The 20,946-nt window shown below is 41.4% G+C and overlaps 1 protein-coding gene across 1 annotated transcript in view; it reads right to left on the bottom strand.

The window, feature by feature from the left end:
* The window catches only part of LOC150049833 (laminin subunit alpha-3-like), a 129,530-nt gene that overhangs the window by 96,159 nt on the left and 12,425 nt on the right, over positions 1–20,946 (bottom strand). The window contains 1 exon segment of the mRNA XM_090353538.1: positions 17,042–17,194. Coding sequence (XP_090209664.1) covers positions 17,042–17,194 — 153 coding nt within the window.

The raw sequence follows: 20,946 nt of genomic DNA on the forward strand, positions 1-20,946 counted from the left end.
GCCAGTGCTGGGTGTTGCTGCACAGCCCAAGTTTCCGGCCTGCCTGCGTGAATCATACCCAAGAAAGCCAGCTTTGGTTTCTCAATCAACTGGAGGTATCTGAAGAATTGCCTGAGGGTGAGAAGTTTGGGCAGAGACTCTCCAGACCTAGCACACCCTCTCAAGGCCATTGGAGAGCCTCCTCCTACTCTTTCTCCTGGACTTCTCTTCCTGCAATGAGATTCTTGCTTTTTTTCTACAGCTCACTCTTCTGCTGGCTTCAGCCTCTGCCTTGGCTCATCACTTCTGTAAGATCTTCAGGCCCTAGCCTCTGGAGAATGTGGACCATGGAACCTGGCATCTCTGGGAACATCTACAAGCATACTGCCACCTTCTGAGTCAAGCAGATGATTCAGAGGTTCATGGAAGTTCAAGCATTGTTGGTGCTAGCATGTACTGTATATCTCCTTTCATTTACCAGGAGCACATGGCAGGAGCTCCCCTTTCTCCCATGGACATCTGGCCTCCAGGGCATTTTAAGTCGATGTATCCTCCCAAGACATCAACCTTTTAGTTTCTTTCTTCTCAATTACAGGAGTTGCTACAAAGCCTCTTCCATGAGGCACCAGTGGTTCACACCTATAATTCTAGCTACTCAGGAGGTTGAGCTATGAGGATCACAGTTGGAAGCCAACGAAGGCAGGAGAGTCTGAAACACTTATCTCCTATTAACCAGCTGTAGCTCAAGTGGCAGCATGCTCACATTGAGCAAAACAATCTCAGACATAGTACCCAAGCCCTGAGTTCAAGCCCCAGTACTAGCATCAAGAATAAAAAACAAAACAGCCTATTCTGTCTCTTGAAACTATGTCAGGCTATACCAACCAATTGCTGCCAAGTCACCCCTTTAAAAAGCTCTAGTTTGGTCTGGAGGTATAATTCAGATGACAGCCACACTGTGAACAAAAGCATCAAGTCTTAGTCTCAAAAGATAAAACGTGCCCTGTTTTTTCATGCAAAGAGAGTATCTGTCTTACCATACCGTGACTACAGGCCAGTTTGGGCAGCAAATAAGTCAGGTAGCTAAGATACCATCTATTTGCACAAGTCCATTAAGCAAGAAGTTTCCGTGTGGCTTTGTATATATATTTTTAAAATCTTCCTGTGCCCCCTAAAGATGTACTATGTATCAGAATATAGTTAAAAAGAAATTGCAGTGTATAATTTGCTTGATGAAGGCCCATTTGTCTCCAGAACAAGCAAAAGGAGAACTGATAATAGCCAATAAGAAATGCAGTGTGGGTGGGAAAGGGGTCTTTTAAAAGAATGCCTGGAGATATTATTCATAGTTGAATGCTTAGCAAGAGTCCCTACACATTTAGACACAAACCTATTCCCAGCTATCAACACACATAATTATCTAACTGCCACTGGAAATGTTTCCAGGAGCAGGAGAAAACAGCTGCGAATGACATAGTACAAAAGATAATGAGGTCTTATAATTAAAGGATATATTTGCTCTAAAGAAAAAGAAACAAATCAGTGTAAAGGGCAAACAGCTGCATGAAAGTATATTCTTTATAAAAGGCACATGTTCCCAAGTTGGCCTTGTTCTCTGTGAGTCTATTTTAAAAGGAAACAGAGATTGCCAGGCCCTAGTGGATCATGCCTGTAATCCTAGTTTCTCATGAAGCTGAGCTCTGAGGATCAGGGTTTGAAGCCAGCATAGGAAGGAAAATCCATGAGACTCTTATCTCCAATAAACTACCAAAGAAGTTGAAAGTAGAGCTATGGCTCAGGTAACAGAGAGGTAGCCTTGAGCAAAAGAAACTCAGGGACAGCACTCAAGCCCTGAGGTCAAGCCCCAGGACAAGCAATAATCAAAACAAACAAATATACCAAGAAAACAGAGGCCATAGCTAACATATACAGCTTGAATGATTCCCCAGATTTGCACTATCTTCTTTTTTTTAAAAAAAGAATATAAAACTATTTATTGACCACTGTTCACCATTATTTACAATAAAGTAAACAATATACAGTTGGGTAACATTCTGTTTACTACAAAGTTGTTTTTCTGGCTTTTGTGGAACCAGTAACCCAATACTGAAAAAAAATTGAGCCTACATGTTAGGAATGAGTTAGGGTAAAGAAAAAGCATGCAGGTCAACAATTATAAAATGTTGTCCACTCATTTAGGCCAGCAGGTCCTAAATAGTCGAAATCTCTAACCAGTTGATTTTACATTTCCATGAGCAGTCTTAGATAGCTCATGATCTATGAGCTTTTAGTATACAGATTCTAATACTCTGTAAAGGAATGCTCATTACACAAACTTTTAATGAAAGGAAATCAAAATTTATCTTAGTTGTCTCATCTGGGTGAGGGAAGCTGTTGATAAGACACTTTTCCTTTCAAGACATTTTGCAAACGTATTGCATTTGTTATCTATGGCAGAGGCTGGAGGACCTAAAGTTGAGGCTAGCCTGGCTACCTACTAAGTTCAAGGCCAGCCTGAGCTGCCTAGTGACCCTGTCTTAACAACAACAAAATAAAACAAGGGCCAGGGATGTAACACAGTGATACATCATTTGCCTACACATGCAAGGCTCTGGGTCTGATGCCCAACACCTCTAAACAAGCAAAATCTCCAAAACAAAAAAACTACCCATGTAAGTATTTTGTTTACACACACACAAACACACAAAAAATTTCAGGATGGTCCTTCAACATAGCAGTTAAAAACAAGTTGTTCTGATTAAGTAATTGCCAGAAAAAGTTGCCTTATTAAAAAAAAATCTGTTCCTGAATACAGAGGAAATATACCATGGTATTAAATATTCTTTTCTGATAAAGGAAGCAACTACAGAAAGCCTTAATTATATTTGCTCAAAGTAACCAGTGCTATTGAGGGGGAAAAAAACAAACTCAACAACTCCCAATACTACTTTCAAAACCAACATATCAAACTTGATTTTCATTAGAATGTAGTTGTTTCACACCATTAATTCAAAAACCAAGACTCGGCTTTTATATATATGTATAAATATATATAAAAAACAATGCAAACAATTATTGAGCTGCTTCATCTGGACAAGAATGCCAAGTTAGTCTCTCTTCATAAAAAGCAATTACAATCTGAGGACACTTCATATTTGCCTCTTTTGCCAGCACCAAGTCAGCTTCATCTGAATCTTTCCATTTCGTGAGAAACATCAATTCTCCACTGCTGTCTGTGGCACCAGTCATTCGTTCAGGATCTAGACCTCTAGCAAAGCCCCTTGGTTTGTCAGCAGTATCTCTTTTCTTCTTTGATTTGCTGTCAGCAGATTCAGTGTCTGATAAAGATTTTCTTTTTGTACCATCTTTTTCTTGACCAGCTTTTTGAGAATTAAGAAATGCTTCAATTAATTCTGGACAATCTAAATGTTCTTCAGGTTCCCAAGTATTATCAGCATCTGTAAATCCCTTCCACTTCAGGAAATATTCTACCTTCCCATCCACGACACGCCGGTCCAGTACTTTTTCACAACAAATTCTTCAGGCTTTGCTTCTTCAACTTTTTTACTCTTTCTGTATTGTTTCTTTCCCATTTTTTGCAATGTAGTTTTGTTAGAGGCCATTTTTAATTGTAGACATGGTGAGCTATTCCTCAGATGCTCCGGGTCGTGATCGTGCAGCAGCAGCAGCAGCATCTCCGGCCCGCGGGCTCCCAGCTCCCTTGCACTATCTTCTTAACCTGACTCGGAAATCCATTATACTATAAAACTAGCATTTCTAGCTAAAGACACAATCGTTTCAGAGAATCATAAAGCAAGCTCAAGTACAGTTTCACAGTTTAAGTCAAAACAAAATACGGAAAAGGAAAAAAATTGTATTTTTATGGTTACATCGATAGCTTGCATTTATCTATATCCCATTTTGTTTTAGAACAGAAGGATGGGAGGATAGCACAATTTTTAAGGATATCAAGAAAAAATGTTGATTCGACATAAAATTACCAAAACACAAAAACAGGAAAAGAAGGCAAAATGAAAAGTAGGGGGAGTGTGAGTGTGAGCGTGTGCACATGCACATACACACACACACACACACACACACACACACACACACACACACAGTGGATGAACTTTTAAAAATTTGTATTTTGCCATCGCTTCATTCATTTCCTTTTATTCTTTCAGAGGTGATTGCTGGATAATTAATTCAGTAACTTTCAACCAGTTCTGCAACCTTTTCAAGGCAGAATGGTGGGTGCCATGTGCATCCCAGCTGGAGACAGAGAACATGCTAGAAGGAAGTGATTGCGGTGCCTTTTTAAAACAGCAGACTGGGCCGGGAGTTTGGCCTAGTGGTACAGTGCTTGCCTAGCATTCATGAAGATCCGGGTTTGATTCCTCGGTACCACATACATAGAAAAAAGCCGGAAGTGGTGCTGAGGCTCAAGTGGTAGAGCTCTAGCCTTGAGAAAGCCCAAGGACAGTGCTCAGGCCCTGAGCTCAAGCCCAGGACTGGCAAAAAAATAAAAAAATAAATAAAAAATAAAACAGCAGACTGAGGTTGGGAAGCCTTCTCATGATGACTATACAACTCAGAGCCCAGAGCCTCAAGACCTCTCCCACCCTGAGCCAGAGGGGCAAGAAGGGGAGCCCAGGCCTCCATGGACGTACTGAGCCACAGCCAGCAGAGAGAGCTATGCGAACAGATGCCCCCATTTCATTCTTTGTCCTCAGCAGCTGGCAGCTCATGTCAGGGGCCAGATGCTGCCAGAGGTGGAGTTAGAGGAGTTGTCCCTGGGGAGGTCAGCAGCCTCAGCACTAAGCAGAGAAGGGCGAAGGGAGGAGGAAAGGGAGGCTGAGGGGCTTGAGGTTATTTTAACATTTGTTAAGTCATTGACAAATGTCTCTAGTACAATGCAACCAAACCTGAGCCAGAAGACAGACAAGACAGGCTGACTTGTCAGGCTGGGCCACTGGACACGATGACTGAAGAAAAGTTACAGTATATGGTGCCATTAGAAGTGTGGTCCATGCACAAGTACTGTTCTGGGAGCTGCTTCCACAGTGAAAAACAGAGATTGAGAGTAAACGCTCAGAGACGTTTGCAAACATTTGAAAGGGTGAGCTAATGTCAGTCAACTCTATTGTTAGGAAGTTTGTATTCTAAATGTTTCTAGGCTTTGCCTCCTCCCCACTTCCAAAGAACTCACTTTATATTTCACAGAGATAACAGATTAGATTTTTTCCCCCAAAGCAGTCTGTTGTCACAGATGGGTTAAAGAACACTGGGTACAGCACTGTTCTTCAAATTTCAATGTGTCTGTAGTCTATTCGGGGACTTAAAATGTGTGTTCCAATTCAGTAAGTCCGGGTTGAATCTCAAACTTCTGTGCCTTGAAAAAGGCTGGGCCCAAAAGCACACTTTGAGCAATGGAAGTCAGAGATTCCCGGGCTGTAAATAAGCTGGGATTTAGGAATGTGGATGCTAAGACACTGCTGGGCTGGGCTGGTGGTTTGTAATGTGAGAAGCCGAATATAAGGCCTGAAAGAAATAAGCCAAGTTAGGAAAGAAAACTGGGTCCAGGACTGAGTAGACTGCTGGGCTTGTAGAGTCCTAACCTGAGTTTAAGCAGGGTAGCTTGCACAGTCACCATGAAAACCTACTAACAATTGCAAGCTGGCAGCCCAAGCAAGGTGTCAGACCCACCTATACAAAATACACGTGTGCCTCTGTATCCAAGGTTCCACAGCTGCAAATTCAACTGGCCACCCATCAAAAATAGCTGTACTGAACACATACAGACTTTTTGGTCATCTTTCCCTAAATGATACAGAATAACAATTATTTAAAGAGCATTTTAAGCTAGGCACCAGTCGGCCATGCTTATAAAGCTAGCTACTTAGAAGACTGAAATCCAAGGATCCCAGGCAGGAAAGTCAGTGAGACTCTTATCTCCAATCAACTACCAGAAAACCAGAAGGGATACTGTGGCTCATAGTGGGAGAGCACTAGCCTTGAGTGAAAAAACTCAGGGACAATGACAAGGTCCTGAGTTCAAGCCCCAAGACCAAAACAAAATAAATAAGTATTTTTTTTAAAAAAAATAGCATTTTACATTGTATTTAAGCGTCATAAGTAGTCTAGAGATGATTTAGTATATGAAAAAATGTGCCTAGTTTATATGAGAGTATTAGGCCATCTTCTCTAATTGACTTAAGCATTGGTGGATTTAGGTTTCAGTGAGAATGCTACAATCTGTACCCACTGATGTGGGGGTTGGGGAGTGACAGTACCAGGTACTTTCCACCCCACCCCTAACCAGGACCTGAGTTGAGAGACAGCCAGGCCTAGTGGTATGGGCTTATGTCCTTCCCCCAAAATAAAAGAACTCACAAAATACCTGCCCTCTGCCACTCCCTACCTTCACCTCTGTGCACCGACCCTGTCTGCTCTCCACCATGCCTCACCTCTGCCAAGCCCAGAGTTCTGCCTTTTCATTCTTAATTCTTTTTGTGCCAGTCATAGGGCTTGAACTTAGGGCCTGAGCACTGTCCTTGGATTTTTCTCAAAGCTAGAGCTCTACCACTTGAGCCACAGCACCACTTCCAGCTTTTTTTCTATGTATGTGGTACCGAGGAATCAAACCCTGGTCTTCATGCATGCTAGGAAAGCACTCTACCACTAGGCAAAACTACCGGCTGCCTTTCCATTTTTAATTGAATATTCCCAGCTGCTTGATTCACTTTAGGTCTTTTTCTAAAGACACCAGCCTAGACGCCAGCCTTCCATGGCTGCCTGGGAATGTGGATTTAGACAGATCCTGAAGGGGACAAGTCTCCCACCAACTGAGAAGCCTTGGCCCTTTCTACCATCTCGCTGAAGCCCCCAGAAAGACATGTGGTTGAAGCAGGCAGGAGAGTGATTGTGAGAGGCAGGGAAAGAACTGAATGTTCTATGCAGGCTGTTCTTCGACGTTGAGGAGCAACAAAGACTCAGGGCTCAAAGCTTAAAGAGCAGAGTGTGCCACGCCTGGCATGCTCCATCTGGGATTCCTTGTCCTGGAACATTTGCATTGGTGAGGTAAGAGCTGGAGGGAAGTGCCAACAGCTCCAGGAGCCCGCTCTCCAGTTGTGGGAGAAGAGGGAGTTGCATTGTAGGTTGCAGTGCCCAAGGTGTGGGGGGGAGGGGCAGTTTTTTTTCTTTTTTTTTTTTATTGTAATTAGTAAAAGGGTTACATGATATTTGCCAGATAGAAGGTGCATTAATTCACATACATTGATACCCTTTCACATGTCTTGGTACCCATTTCCCTCCCCCTCCCACACCCCCCACCCGTCTTGGTTTTCCCCCCTTCCCTATCAAATTTCAAATATCCAAATACAAATAAATTCAATATATCAGATAACAAAGTGAGATACTATACCAATATGAGATAACCAAGGGACAGCAAAGGAGATGAGAGACAACATAGTACATTAAGGACAACAATCATTCATTATATGCTTTTGTTTCACTATCCTGGAGGTCCTTTCAATTAGCTTCACATTATATGGCCTTATGTATCCAGATTTTGCTCTATTGCAGATCTCTGCTAGTAGAGCCCAAGGTTTCTACTGATTATGACGAATGAGGGAAACCATTGAGCCTAAGTTCCTTTGAGTCTGGCTTACTTCACTTAATATGATTTTTTCTAAGTCTTTCCATTTCCTAACAAATGGGGCGATGTCATTCTTTCTGACAGAAGCATAGAATTCCATTGTGTACAAATACCACAACTTGTTGATCCACTCATCAACTGAGGGACATCTAGGTTGGTTCCATATCTTTGCTATGGTGAATAGTGCTGCAATGAACATTGTTGTGCTAGTGGGTTTAGTGTGTCCTTCTTTCTGGGTGGTTGGGTAAATGCCAAGTAGTGGAATTGCTGGGTCATAGGGGAGTTCTATGTTTAGCCTTTTGAGGCACTGCCACACTGCTTTCCAGAGTGGTTGAACGAGTTTGCACTCCCACCAACAGTGTAGTAGTGATCGGGAGGGGCAGTTTTATGAGAGAGAACCACCAGAGATGCCAGATGTGAGAAAGGAAACCTGGTCCCTCTGGAGAAGTAGGACCAAGCGGCCTGCATGTGTGCCACTCATGAAGCCAGTGGGACAGGGGTAGTGAGGGTAGTCATAGAAAGTCCAGAAAGGGAGGTGGGGCCTGCTGGAGATGACATCCTTAGGGATCCCTGCTCCAGCCCCATCCCCCACCCATGGTTTTTATCAGCATCTCTGCCAATGACACAGCACAGAGCTTCTCCCCAAATAGGCAGTGACCACAGGAAAAGTGGTGAGTTATACTTTAAAAAGGTGGTCTGAATTCAGTTTTATCTGCAAAGCAAAACACTGGGACTAGACCATTTTCTGTCACTTAAGATAGGTCAAAACCTTAAGGTAAGACCTGAAACTCTGAAGCCACCACAGGGAGACAGAGAGAAAACTAGAAGATGTATGCATAGGCAACTCTATTCTGAATAGGACTCTAATTGCTCAGGATATAAGAACAAGAATGGACAGATAGGACTACACCAAATTTTAAATCTTCTACACAACAAATGGAACAAGTACCACGGTGAAGAGACAATCCACAGACTGAGAGAAGTCTTTGCCTGATATTCATTGGATAAAAGATTAATGTATAAAAACACAAATAGTTCAAAAGAAAATAAAGAGCTAAAGAACAAATAATCCAATTAACAAATAGACAAAATAAACAAAGAGTTCTACACAAATGGCTAATAAGCATGGGGAAATGTTCCATATTCTTAAGTCATAAAAGAAATGCAAAGCAAAACTGTATTTAGATTCCATCTCACCCCAGTCAGATCAAAAGATCGTGAAAATGGGAGAGGGGAAGGAATAACAATTAGTCCAAAAGCTATAGAAATCAGTAAAGAGTGTCATTAAAAATCTAAAAATGACCTTATAACCCTGCTATACCAGTTTTGAGTATCTGGAAGAGGAAATATTAACGTATATATACCCATATTCATCCCAGTACTATTCATAATAACTAAACAGTGGAATCAATCTAGGTTCTCCTAGATAAACAAATAGATAAATAAGATGTGGCATATATACACCATGAAGTATTACTCAGCCATAAAAAAGGAATATAATTATGCCATTTTCAATAAAATAGAACTGGAGATCATCATGTTGAGTGAAATAACCTTATGTGTGCAGAATATATGTCTAAAGTTATTGTTGAACTAACAGTTATAATCATGGGACTTGAGCACAAAACAGAAACACTGTAGGATTAAAACAGGAGTGTGGGGAATGGAGAAGATGTAAGGAATGAGGAGACCAAAGTATGTTCAATATGCTTGCATAGAGATAGCATTTTTTAAAATCCATCAAAGGTAGTTTATAAAAGGAGAGCTGAGAATGTGGTGGAATGCTTGCCTAATATGCATAAAGCCCTGGGTTTGATTCTTCTGTACCACATAAACAGAAAAAGTTGGAATTGGTGCTGTGTCTCAAGTGGTGGAACACTAGCCTTGAGCAAAAGAAGCTCAGGGACAGTGCTCAGGCACTGAATTCAATTCCCAGGACAAAAAGAAAGAGAGAGAGAGAGAGAGAGAGAGAGAGAGAGAGAGAGAGAGAGAGAGAGAGAGAGAGAGAGAGAGAGAGAGAGAGAGAGAAAGGAGAGAGAGAAAGATAGATAGATAGATAGATAGATAGATAGATAGATAGATAGATAGAAAAAAGAAAGGAAGGAAGGAAGGAAGGAGAGAGAGAGAGAAAGAAAGAGAGAAAGAAAGAAAGAAAGAAAGAAAGAAAGAAAGAAAGAGACAGAGAGAGAGAGAGGAAGGAAGGAAGGAAGGAAGGAACGAAGGAACGAAGGAAGGAAGGAAGGAAGGAAGGAAGGAAGGAAGGAAGGAAGGAAGGAAGGAAGAGAGGGAGGGAGGGAGGGAGGGAGGGAGGGAGGGAAAGAAAGAAAATGGAGCCGGGAGTTTGGCCTAGTAGTAGAGTGCTTGCCTAGCATGCACGAAGACTCTGGTTCAATTCCTTGGTACCACATACATAGAAAAAAGCTGGAAGTGGTGCTGAGACTCAAGTGGTAGAGCTCTAGCCTTGAGAAAGTCCAAGGACAGTGCTCAGGCCCTGAGCTCAAGCCCAGGACTGGCAAAAAAAAAAAAAAAGAAAAAAAGAAAAAAGGAAAAGAAATAAGGATTAGGGAATATCATACTATGGGTAAACTTGCTTTATATTCATAAACTTGAATTCATATATTTAATTTTCACACATAACTTTGTTGTGCTATCATTAAATTCTAAACCAATAAAAAATGAAAGGAAGGGACCGGGAATGTGGCCTAGTGGTAGAGAACTCGCCTATAACATGCACGAAATCCTGGATTTGATTCCCTGGTACCACATACACAGAAAAAGCCAGCTATGGCTCAAGTGGTAGAGTGCTAATCTTGAGAAAACTCAAGGGCAGTGCCCAAGGCTCTGAGTTCAAGCCCCAAGACTGACAAAAAAAATGAAAGGAATTATCAGCAAAAAAAAAGAAAAAAGAAAGGAAGAAATGGAAAATACAGAACCAACAGGTGACACAGGTTGATGGCTCCATGTGGGGGACACTATTAATCTAAGAGTCTCTTCTGTGATATCTTGTAAATGCCTCACCATGACCCTATGAGACTGATACTAGATTCATCTCATATTTCACATGAAGAGATTGGTCCTGAGACATTAGCTAGAAGTTCTAGACTCACGAAGCTGGAAAGGTATATAACCAGATGAACACCTAGATAATAATCTAGAGTTGATGACCCAACTGAGACTTCCAGAAGAAAGTAAAGACCACAGATTATTCCACCATCCAGAGAAAAGCATGTTTATCATTTTATGGGCTATCTTTTCTGAATTTTGTTTATATGTGCCATGCTTTTTACTATGATTGAATCATATTTAATACACACATATATGATATATAATGTGTTATACATATATACAGTTATATTTATACAAATATATAAGTTTTTTCAGAAAGCAGTGTGGACATATTTGTGTCAATAAAGACCGCTCTACCATCACTTTCATGGCTTCATATTCATTCATTGACTGAATCAGTCTTCTCTTTGAATATGAGATTGTTTTTCATTTTACACCATTCTGAATAGCATTCAGATCCTGAGCTTTTATCATATTATGTCTTCAGAACAACTTCACAGAAGTAGTAGGACCATGTCAAAGACAGACGCCAATCTTATAAAATGAAGCTATTTAGGAAGATGTCACATCAATGTTGAGTTATAAGAACTAAAGAATGAGTCTATTTATAGTATACTTCTGTGATTTAGGAGAATTAAGGCAGCTTACATTCAGATGTGGGCTGAGTCAGCACCCCATAGGGTCTTTTCCTTGGACTGCTGTTTTCTCTTTGCCATGGGTTGACATACCCTGTTTGTCACCTTTCAGGATTAGAAAAATGAACTCTAATAACTACTATGGCCTAATCTAGGGAAACAGTCAAATGCCAAAGTCCTCACTATGTGTGAATCAGGGCCACCTGATAAGGCCCCAAGGAGGTTAAAAACACTTTATTATATTCATTTCTAGCTACAGAGTATAGGAGAAAATGCCAGAAGGAAAGTATTTTGTTTCCTAGTATTGCTACCTCCTGGGCCAGATTTTATCTCTGCTCAGACATCTGCTGTCTATCCACAGCCTGCTGAGTGTTTTGGAAGGAAACATAGGCTTTCTGTTATATTTGTTGTATTTGTGGTACTGGTTACATGAAAACTAACAAATGTAAATGTGAAGGGGGTCTTTAAAATAAACAGGGTTCTCTATGATTGTAGCAAAACATATCATCAGATGGGTGGTATGAGAGAACAGTGTTTAATTCAAATTTTGCTGAGAACAGTGAATTCTAGGACTCTCCAGCCCTGTAGATTTAAAAAGAATGATGTACACACAGCCTCTGAGCTTCAAGGAGTTCATAATTTACGCACCTTCTACCACATGGCATTGCAGGGCCTCAGAGGATACAGACAGGGTTGAAGGAATATGTGATGAGGATTCACTAAGATGCTAAAGGAAATCCATCACAGGACACACTCCCAGGAGGAAGGAATGCCCTAGGTTCCAAAGACTGAGTAAGTAATTTCACATCTTAGGGCTTGAACTCAGGACCTGAGCACTGTCCTTGAGCTCTTTTTAGCTCAAGACTAGTGTTCTACCATTTGAACCACACCTCCATGTCCAAGTTTTTGCTGGTTAATTGGAGATGAGTATCACAAACTTTCTTGTCCAGGCTGGCTTTGAACCTCAGATGTCAGCCTCCTGAGCAGCCAGGATTATTGATGTGAGCCACTGTTGCTGGCTTACATTTTACATTTTTTGGCCCCCTCTTGACACCATAATCTGTCAAACTGACTGCAGCAAACTCAAAGTCAAATTTCAGTTTGCAGCAGTTGGCAAACAGTATATTAGTCTCACAAGTTGATGACCTATGTTTTATTTCCAGGTATCAACATTCACACTTTCCTAACTGCAAAGTGTGTCTGTCTGTCTGTCTGTCTGTCTCTCAGTCCCTTCTCTTCTTCCTCCTTCTTCCCCTTCCCTTGGTCCTTTGTCTTCACCCTCCCTTTCCCTCTCTAGCTCTCTCTCTCCCTCTCCCACTACCCTCCACTTAAACTCAGAGCCTGAGCCCTGTCCCTGAGCTTTTTTGCTCAAACCTAGTGCTCTACCACTTGAGCCCCAGCTCTACTTCCACCTTTTGAAGTTAATTGATAAGAGTCTCGTATAAAACTGGAAACTGGTGCCTCACACCTGTAATCCTCCCTACTCAGGAGGCTGAGATCTGAAGATCATGGTTCGAAGCCAATCCGGGAGGAAAATCCATGAGACTCCTACCTCCAAAACCACCAGAAAACTAGAAGTGGCACTGTGACTTAAAAAGGTACAGCACTAGCCCTGAGCAAAAGTGCTCAGGGACAGTGCCAGGATTTGGTTCAAATCCTATGACCAACAACAACAGCAAAAAAGAAATCACAGACTTTCCAGCCCCAGCTGGCTTCAAATCCTGATCCTCATATCTCAGCCTCCTGAGTACCTAGAATTATGAGCATGAACCACTGATACCTGGCTTGCTATTGCTCTTAAATTGTGAAGTTTGCCCTCTCAATGACATTTTTCATAATTACCACAGCAAATGAAAGGAAACAGATATTACTAGTGGGACATAAAATATGAATGCTTGCAGACATGCTTATTGTTCCAACATAAAGCAAAGAAGAAAGATGCTCTGGCTAACTCAATGTATAATCTTTTTCCTGCTCTTAAACCTTTTCCAGGGTACTTTCAACATATTGTATATTTCTCTTTCTAGAGACACAGAAGTTAGGAGTGTTTATTGAAGTTCATTTTGTTTAATAAAAATTATGAACACTGTCCCACGCAAGTTTAAAAATGAGGCAGCTAACTTTAAAAACTTTAAATAACAATCTTATGATGTTTGTACTATCATCTCATGTCAAAATGAGGAAATGGAGGCAGAGGGCAGTTAAGTATGCTGTGAAGGACCCTACAGTGAGTACACCATGCAGCAGGCATAAATCGAGGCAGGCTGACTACAGGAACACCCTGCCATTCTGGCAGAGAGCAGACTCAAAGCAGTAAAGATATGCAGACCATGACTGGTATCTGTCAGCACCGAGCAAATCACTAAATTCCTCCTATGTTGATGTTTTCTGAATTTAACCATTTATTTAAGGATATATCCGCATATCAAATGCCAAATGGATCTTTTCCTTTTCTTTCTTTTTTTCTGGCAAGGTTTCACTGTGTAACCCAAGCTGCTGTCAATCCCTCTATTCTGTCTCAGCCTTCTGAGTTCTGCGATTACAGGCATGTTTCAGCACATTCACCTGAAAGAGATCCTTTTGAAATGGGCTTTTAAAAAATGGCATTATGGCAAATATCATGTAACCCTTTTATTAATTACAATAAAAATATTTTTAAAAAATCTTCAAAAAAATGGCATTATGTCATGTGCTGGTGGCTCACACCTGCATTCTTAGCTACTCAGGAGGCTGAGATCTGAGGATCAAGCCCAGACAGGGAAGTCCATGAGACGCTTATCTCCAATTCATCACCAAAAGAGCCAGAAATGGTGCTGTGGCTCAATTGGAGAGCACTAGCCTTCAGCAAAAAAAAGCTCATCGACAGCTTTTAGATTCTGAGTTCAAGCTCTAGCACAGATTCAAAAAATGGCCTAAGTATTTTTGGTATGGGTCATTTTATTTATCTGATTTTATTTTATTTTTTGGTATGGACTCTTGATGGATTAAAATTCCTATTAGGTATAAAAATGCTCAATTTAAAGTACTGTAATCACCAGGCATGGTAGCACATGCCTGTTATCCTAGCACTCAGGAGACTGAAGCAAGAGGATGAAAAATTCAAGGCCAGCCAAGGTAGAAAGGACTCTGACATAACAAGTCTATCCCAGTCCTAAACGTTACAAGCTAAACTTACTGAGTTAATGCTGCTGCTATTATTACTGAATTAATGTTAGCTACTAGAGGGATAAAATGAACTCACAGTTGAAACTGGGGTTATAGAGTGTTTTGGCCCAGACAGCATCTCTGTGAATTACATTAGATGCTAATTGATGCAGGAGAGAACTAATTTAGCACACACTATGGGCTAAAGAGGTTGAGTGCCCTTTATTATCATCAAACCATGCCCAATCAAAATGAAAATGACATACGTATAATAAGAAATCTGCATCTTGTTCAACTCCCAAATAGTATTTCCTTTTGTCTTCTTTCCAGTAGAAGCTTTTTATATGAACTGTCTGCTGTGCACAATGTTATCCAACAAAAAGAATAGTGGCCCAAAAAAGGGAACAAATGGTAAATTCATTTGTTGCTAATGAAAAACAAATGACTATAAGCTTAACGGTTTTAAACAACACATATTATCTTGAAGTTCTGCAGGTAAGGAGCCAGGCACAGCATAACACAACCAAGTTCTATTTTCTGGTCAAAGCCACACTCAGGAGGTCTGCTGGATTCCATCCCTCACAGTTGTAGGAATGGTTGGCTGGGAGGTGAGGGGGGGCAGCCTCAGCTTCTAGAACTCACTCTGAGATCCTTGTCTCATGGCTTGTCTCCACAGGAAGTTCCAATTCTGGTACTTTCCCTTTAAGGCCAGCAGGAAATTTTCCCATGGGTCAAATTTCTTTCTCCAGTCTCTTTTGAGAGCTCTACAAAATCGGAACTGATCTGCCTTTGGGGACCTTTAATGCATTCACGAAATCTTTTGTCCCTGTCATATAAGCTCAACTGATCACAGTTGTAGCACACAGTGCAGCCACACTCAGGAGTTATGTACAAGGGCAGTCATCTTGGATAGGACAGGCCAAATCCAGGCTCCATTGTGAACCAGTTACCCCAGTGAGGTGCCAAACTACAGCAGTATTCAGTGTTTGTAAAGTTAGGATTTCCAGGAAAGAGAATGTTATTTAAAAAATAAAAATACCATTACCACTCCCATGTGCTTAGCAGCATGACTTACAATAGTCCAAAGTTGGGAGTGATCCAAGTGTCAGTCAATGGAAGAGTGGGTAAATATAATGTGATACATGCACACAGTGGAATGTTATTTGCCCTTAAAAAGGAAATTTTGCCTCATGCTACAGCCCAGGTGAACCGTGAAAGTTCAGCCTGAAGGAAATAAGCTAGTCTTAGAGATAAGCACACCATGATTCCTCTTCCGTGAGGTTCTGAGGGGCAGAAATCCAGCGGAAATAGACACCAGTTGCCAGGGCTTGTATAGAGAGGCAAAAAGGGATTGCCAAGTACTGAGCTTCAGTTGTGCAAGGTAAAAGAAATAATAACTCTGGAAGTGAATGATGCTGATGCTCACACATCAGTGTCAATATATGGAAGCCCACTGAAAAGTGTACTCACCAAGATAAACTTTATCATTATATTTTATCACAATTAAAAAAATAATTCAGGGACCGCAGGTTTGGCCTAGTGGTAGAGTGCTTGCCTAGCACGCAGGAAGACCCAGGTTTGATTCCCTGGTACCACATACATAGAAAAAAGCCAGAAATGGTACTGTGGCTCAAGTGGTAGAGTTCTAGCCTTGAGAAAACCCAAAGACAGTGCCCAGGCCCTGATTTCAAGGCCCAGGACTGGCAAAAAAAAAAAGTAATAATTTGGGGTGGAGGAGAGAAAGAGAAAAACATGAGAAGGGGTATCAGTGTTCATGAAGTAATGTACCCACACCTGACGAATATAACTGTAACCCCTCTATACGCTACCCCGACAATAAAATACTATAATAAAAATAATTTAATGGTTATTTTCCCTTTCATTTTTATTAATTTTATTTATTTTGTTGATGAGCTACTGAGGAATTAAACCCAGGGCCTCATGCATGCTAGGCAATCTCTCTACCAATAAGGCACAATTTTTAAAGCAATTAAAATATCTTTTCCAACAAAACAACTTAACACTAATCTTTTTCACTCCTTTAATAGTCAAGAATAAGGATTTGCATTTTAACTAGGTTTTAGGAAACAATGTCTAGAGATTTCAATAATGTTTAGTGAATTAAAAACTGTGATTCATTTTTTTTGCCAGTCCTGGGAACTGAACTCAGGGCCTAAGTGTTCTCCTTGGGCTTTCTCAAGGCTAGAGCTCTACCACTCGAACCACAGCACCACTTCTGGACTTTTCTATGTATGTGGTACTGAGGAATCGAACCTCGGTCTTCATGCATGCTAGGAAAGCACTCTACCACTAGGCCAAACTCCCAGCCTGAAGCTCATTTTTGTAGAAATTTCTGTTCTGTCAGAAATGGCAGATGGAAGTAGAGGTGTGGCTCAAATGGTAGGGTACCAGCCTTGAGAGAGAAAAAAATAAACAAGAGCAGAAGCACCAGAGTTCAAGCCCCAGTAACTGAACACATACACACACCACCACCACCACCACCACCATCGAAACAGTAATCCAAACTAAAGGGTCTATAGTGATCAAAGGCAAAACTCACTTGACCCAGATCCAAGGTGAGGTTGACTTTGTTGTACTGTGTGCCCGAGGAGAGAGGAGGGCTTTGCCACCACCGTTCCGATCCATCAATTGCATATGTGGCTGGATGTGCCCGCCTGGAATCTTCAGAATTACAATAGTCACAGAACTGGCCCTGGAAAAAAAAAGTAAGTTTTTATTTTTTAACTTTAAGTCATTATTTTTCTTATCCATTTAGCAAAAGCAGCAGCCAAACCAAGACTGTATTATATAACTTAGCAATGGCAGCTGTTGAAGTCACCAAGGCTTCCCACTTTTCATTTAATTTTAAACCATATTGTCTGCTTATACCACTGGCTTTTGTTACTATCATTGTATATACTATATATGTAATATATATTATTTGTATCTTCCATCTATTACATATACGTTTTTCTTGTCCCACATAATACTTTACGAAGTGCCGGTTAGCCAGTGGCCTACATCTGTAACCCTCGTTACGCGGGAGACTGAGATCTGAGGATCACAGTTCATAGTCATCCATGAAGAAATAAATGGCTGTGAGACTCTTATCTCCAACTAACCAGAGAAAAAGCAGGAATGAAGCTGTGGCTCAAGCCAAAGTAAGAGAATAAGGCCCTGTGTACATATATACATATATATACCTGCACAAGAGCCTGGGTGTGGTAGCTCCAGACTATGATCTGCACAATTTGGAGGTGAAGGCAGAGTATCACAAGTTCAAGGCCAGCTTGAGATGCAAAGGAAAACCTTATCTCAAAACAAAAAGGGAACAGCCAAGCACTGGCAACTCATGCCTGTAATCCTAATTACTCAAGAGGCTGGGATCTTAAGATCGTGGTTTGAAGTCAGCCTTAGCAGAAAAGTCTATAAGACACTTATCTCCTATTAACCACAAAAAAAAAATCTGGAAGCAGAGGTGTGTCTCTATTAACCACAAAAAAAAAATCTGAAAATACAGATGCATGGGACTGGAACAAAAAAAGTCCATAGCAGAATGCAAAGCTCTGAGTTCAAGTTCTAGTAGAGGCCCCCCACATAAAAAAAGCTAAAGTGACTACCATAAGCCATGCAGGTAGAACTTGCTAGGACACGGATCTGTGTGTATATCTGATGATACTTTTTATAGCCCAGGACTCTTTCAGTCCCAACCAAGCTGTTCTGTGAGCTATACCAAGGAGCAATGTCTAAGCGCTGGTAATTCATGCCTGTAATCCTAGCTACTCAGGAAGCCGAGATCTGAGGATTAGAGTTCAAAGCCAGCCCTGTCTGGAGACTCTGTGAGACTCATCTCCAATTAACCACCAGAAAACCAGAAGTGACACCGTGGCTCAAAGTGGTAAAACACTCTAAAGCAAGAGCTCAGGGACAGTGCCCAGAAGCTGAGTTCATGCCCCATAATCAGCAGCAAGGCTGGGGGAGGGGATGCATAGAAAGCAACAGCTTGATTGGATTGGACAGAGTATGAAGAAGTACTTCAGCAATTGTTTGACTTTCCACAAACCTACCTACTACCAGATGTGTTGGAAGAGACTCAATTCAGGGGCAGCACAAAAATACCCTTGCAGCAGGCGCCAAAATCCTGGCAAGATGAGCCTTTAACTACACTTATCCATCAAGAGCCCCACTCTGTACCAGCCACAGTTACACTGCCATAGACTCAGCCATGCCTCAATAAGGTTGTAGAGGCGACAGTGTCTCAGCTGTCCCAAACCTAGGCCAGCTGAAGCCCTGAAGGAGAGAACTGTCTAAGTGGCCCAGTTCCAGACCTGAGAGCTTTGCTTCTTTCAAAGATCCTCTTCCGAGAAGTACTAAAACATAGGCATGGTTATAACAATTAGGACAAGAATTGTGTAAATTTCCTGAATGTTTGCAGATGGGCACAGGTGAGCAGTGACTACACAGAACACAGCTCTGCCGCTTCCACACACAAAGTTTTAGGGCATTGGTGTGGGCTGGGTTTGCATCTCCATAATGCCCCATTCCTGGAGGGAAGGATGTGAGTGCAAAAAAAACAGGAGAGACAAAGATGCTATAAAGAATTTTTTTTAAAGAAAGAAAATTAAGTGAGTTGGAAATAGCTGGTGGAAAAGATAGGAATAAAGGGAGGCTGGAGGACAGGACGGGATATGCAGGGGTGAACAAAATCAAAGCACATTGTATGCATTATAGAAATGTCATAATGTACTTTGTACTATGTATAACCAGTGTACACCAATAAACAATGCAGATAGGTAAATGTCTGCAAAATTAACACATTTCATGAAAAAGTTTCATTCATCCAGGCCCAACTGCAGATAGAGGTGGGGGTGTGGGTCATTCTAGTTCATTTCAGAGGACTGTGTTTTGGAGTAGAAGAGATCAAAGTTCAAATCCTTACTCTGCCTATCACAGCTGTAGAACCTAATGATTTATCCTCCTCAGAGCAATGTCTCCTCTTTATTAAAATGATCAAATCCTGCCAACCATTTGTGCTTTGTGCTTCTGCGGGTCCATGAGAACCCACTGTCCATGAACTACTCCAAACCAGCTGGGAAATCGCACTGTTTGTTGAACATGCACTCTCCCTGACCCTGCCCTACACCTAAGGAATCCCCATCACTAATGAGAGCCAGAAATGGGAATTTCACATTAAAGCACCCAAATGGTTCTTAATAAGTGCTGCCTGAGAACTAAAGAGGTAACAGTGACTGTCACATATATAGGGAACACTTAGGGACAGATAGAGCAATCAAAGAGAACAACCCTGGTTGTCCAAAAGAAAACATCCACATACCTGACACTTTCTTTATTGTTTATTTGTTTTTGGTTAGTCATAGTGCTTGAACTCAGAGCTGGGGCACTTTGAGCCACAATACCACTTCTGGTTTTATAGTGATTAAATGAAGAGTCTCGTGGACTTTCCTGCCCAAGCTGGATTCAAACCATTATCCTTAGATCTCAGCCTCCTGAGTAGCTAGGATTACAGGCATGAGCTACCAGCACCCAGCACACCTGATACTTTGAATGTAGTAACTCTTCATTTTCCTGACAAATTTAGGAAGTAGGGACAATCATTATAACTTTTCGCAGATAGGGTGATGGAGGAACAGAGGCAACACAATCTCTCCAAGCAGTGAAGCCAAGAGAGTAAGTAACCCAGGAAGTGATGACTCCAAGACAGGGTGCTGGAGGAGGAGGAGAAAGCGGGGCATGGTGTGACACTCTCGTAATATCAGCTACTCCAAAAGCAGAGGAAGGAACAACACATATTAGAGCCAGCCCAGCAAAAGTTAGTGGGATTCTATCTCAAAAACAAAAGGGTTGTAATAGAACACCTGACCCAGTGATGGGCCAAGTTCAAACCCCAGAACAACCAAAAAATAAAAATAAGTAAATCAAAAGACTGGGGACCATGACTTAAGTGACAGGACACTTAGTTGACTAGTAAGCACAAGGCCTTAGGCTCGACTGTGTGTGTGTGTGTGTGTGTGTGTGTGTGTGTGTGTGTGTGTGTGTGTGTGTACACGTGCGCGTGCATCTGAATCTGATGGCACCTCAGAGACTGAGCCTGGTCAAAGAACATGTCCTGTTGCTGGTCACTGCCTGCCTTGGAGTCTGTCATAGCCAGATAAAAGGAAGATGCCTTTAGGATTCTTCCTCCACAGACAACAGTCATGTATTGTCTCGATTTATATAGGTGTCACTCTTGCTCTCCTCAGAATCATTCCGTGCATTCTGCTCACTCCTCAAAGCTTCTTAAAGCATTTATGCCCATACACCTGCCATCCCTTTTGTTCGTTCTGATCAATAAGTGAAAAAAATTCAATATCTTAGCCACCAGGAAATGCATAACAGAACTACATTAAAATTCCATCTCACACTTCAGAATGTCCAAGAAAACAAAGCCAGGCATGGTGATTTGGG

Source organism: Megascapheus bottae, chromosome 19, assembly GCF_031878675.1.
Source record: "Megascapheus bottae isolate mThoBot1 chromosome 19, mThoBot2.hap1, whole genome shotgun sequence".
Classification (NCBI taxonomy): domain Eukaryota; kingdom Metazoa; phylum Chordata; class Mammalia; order Rodentia; family Geomyidae; genus Megascapheus; species Megascapheus bottae.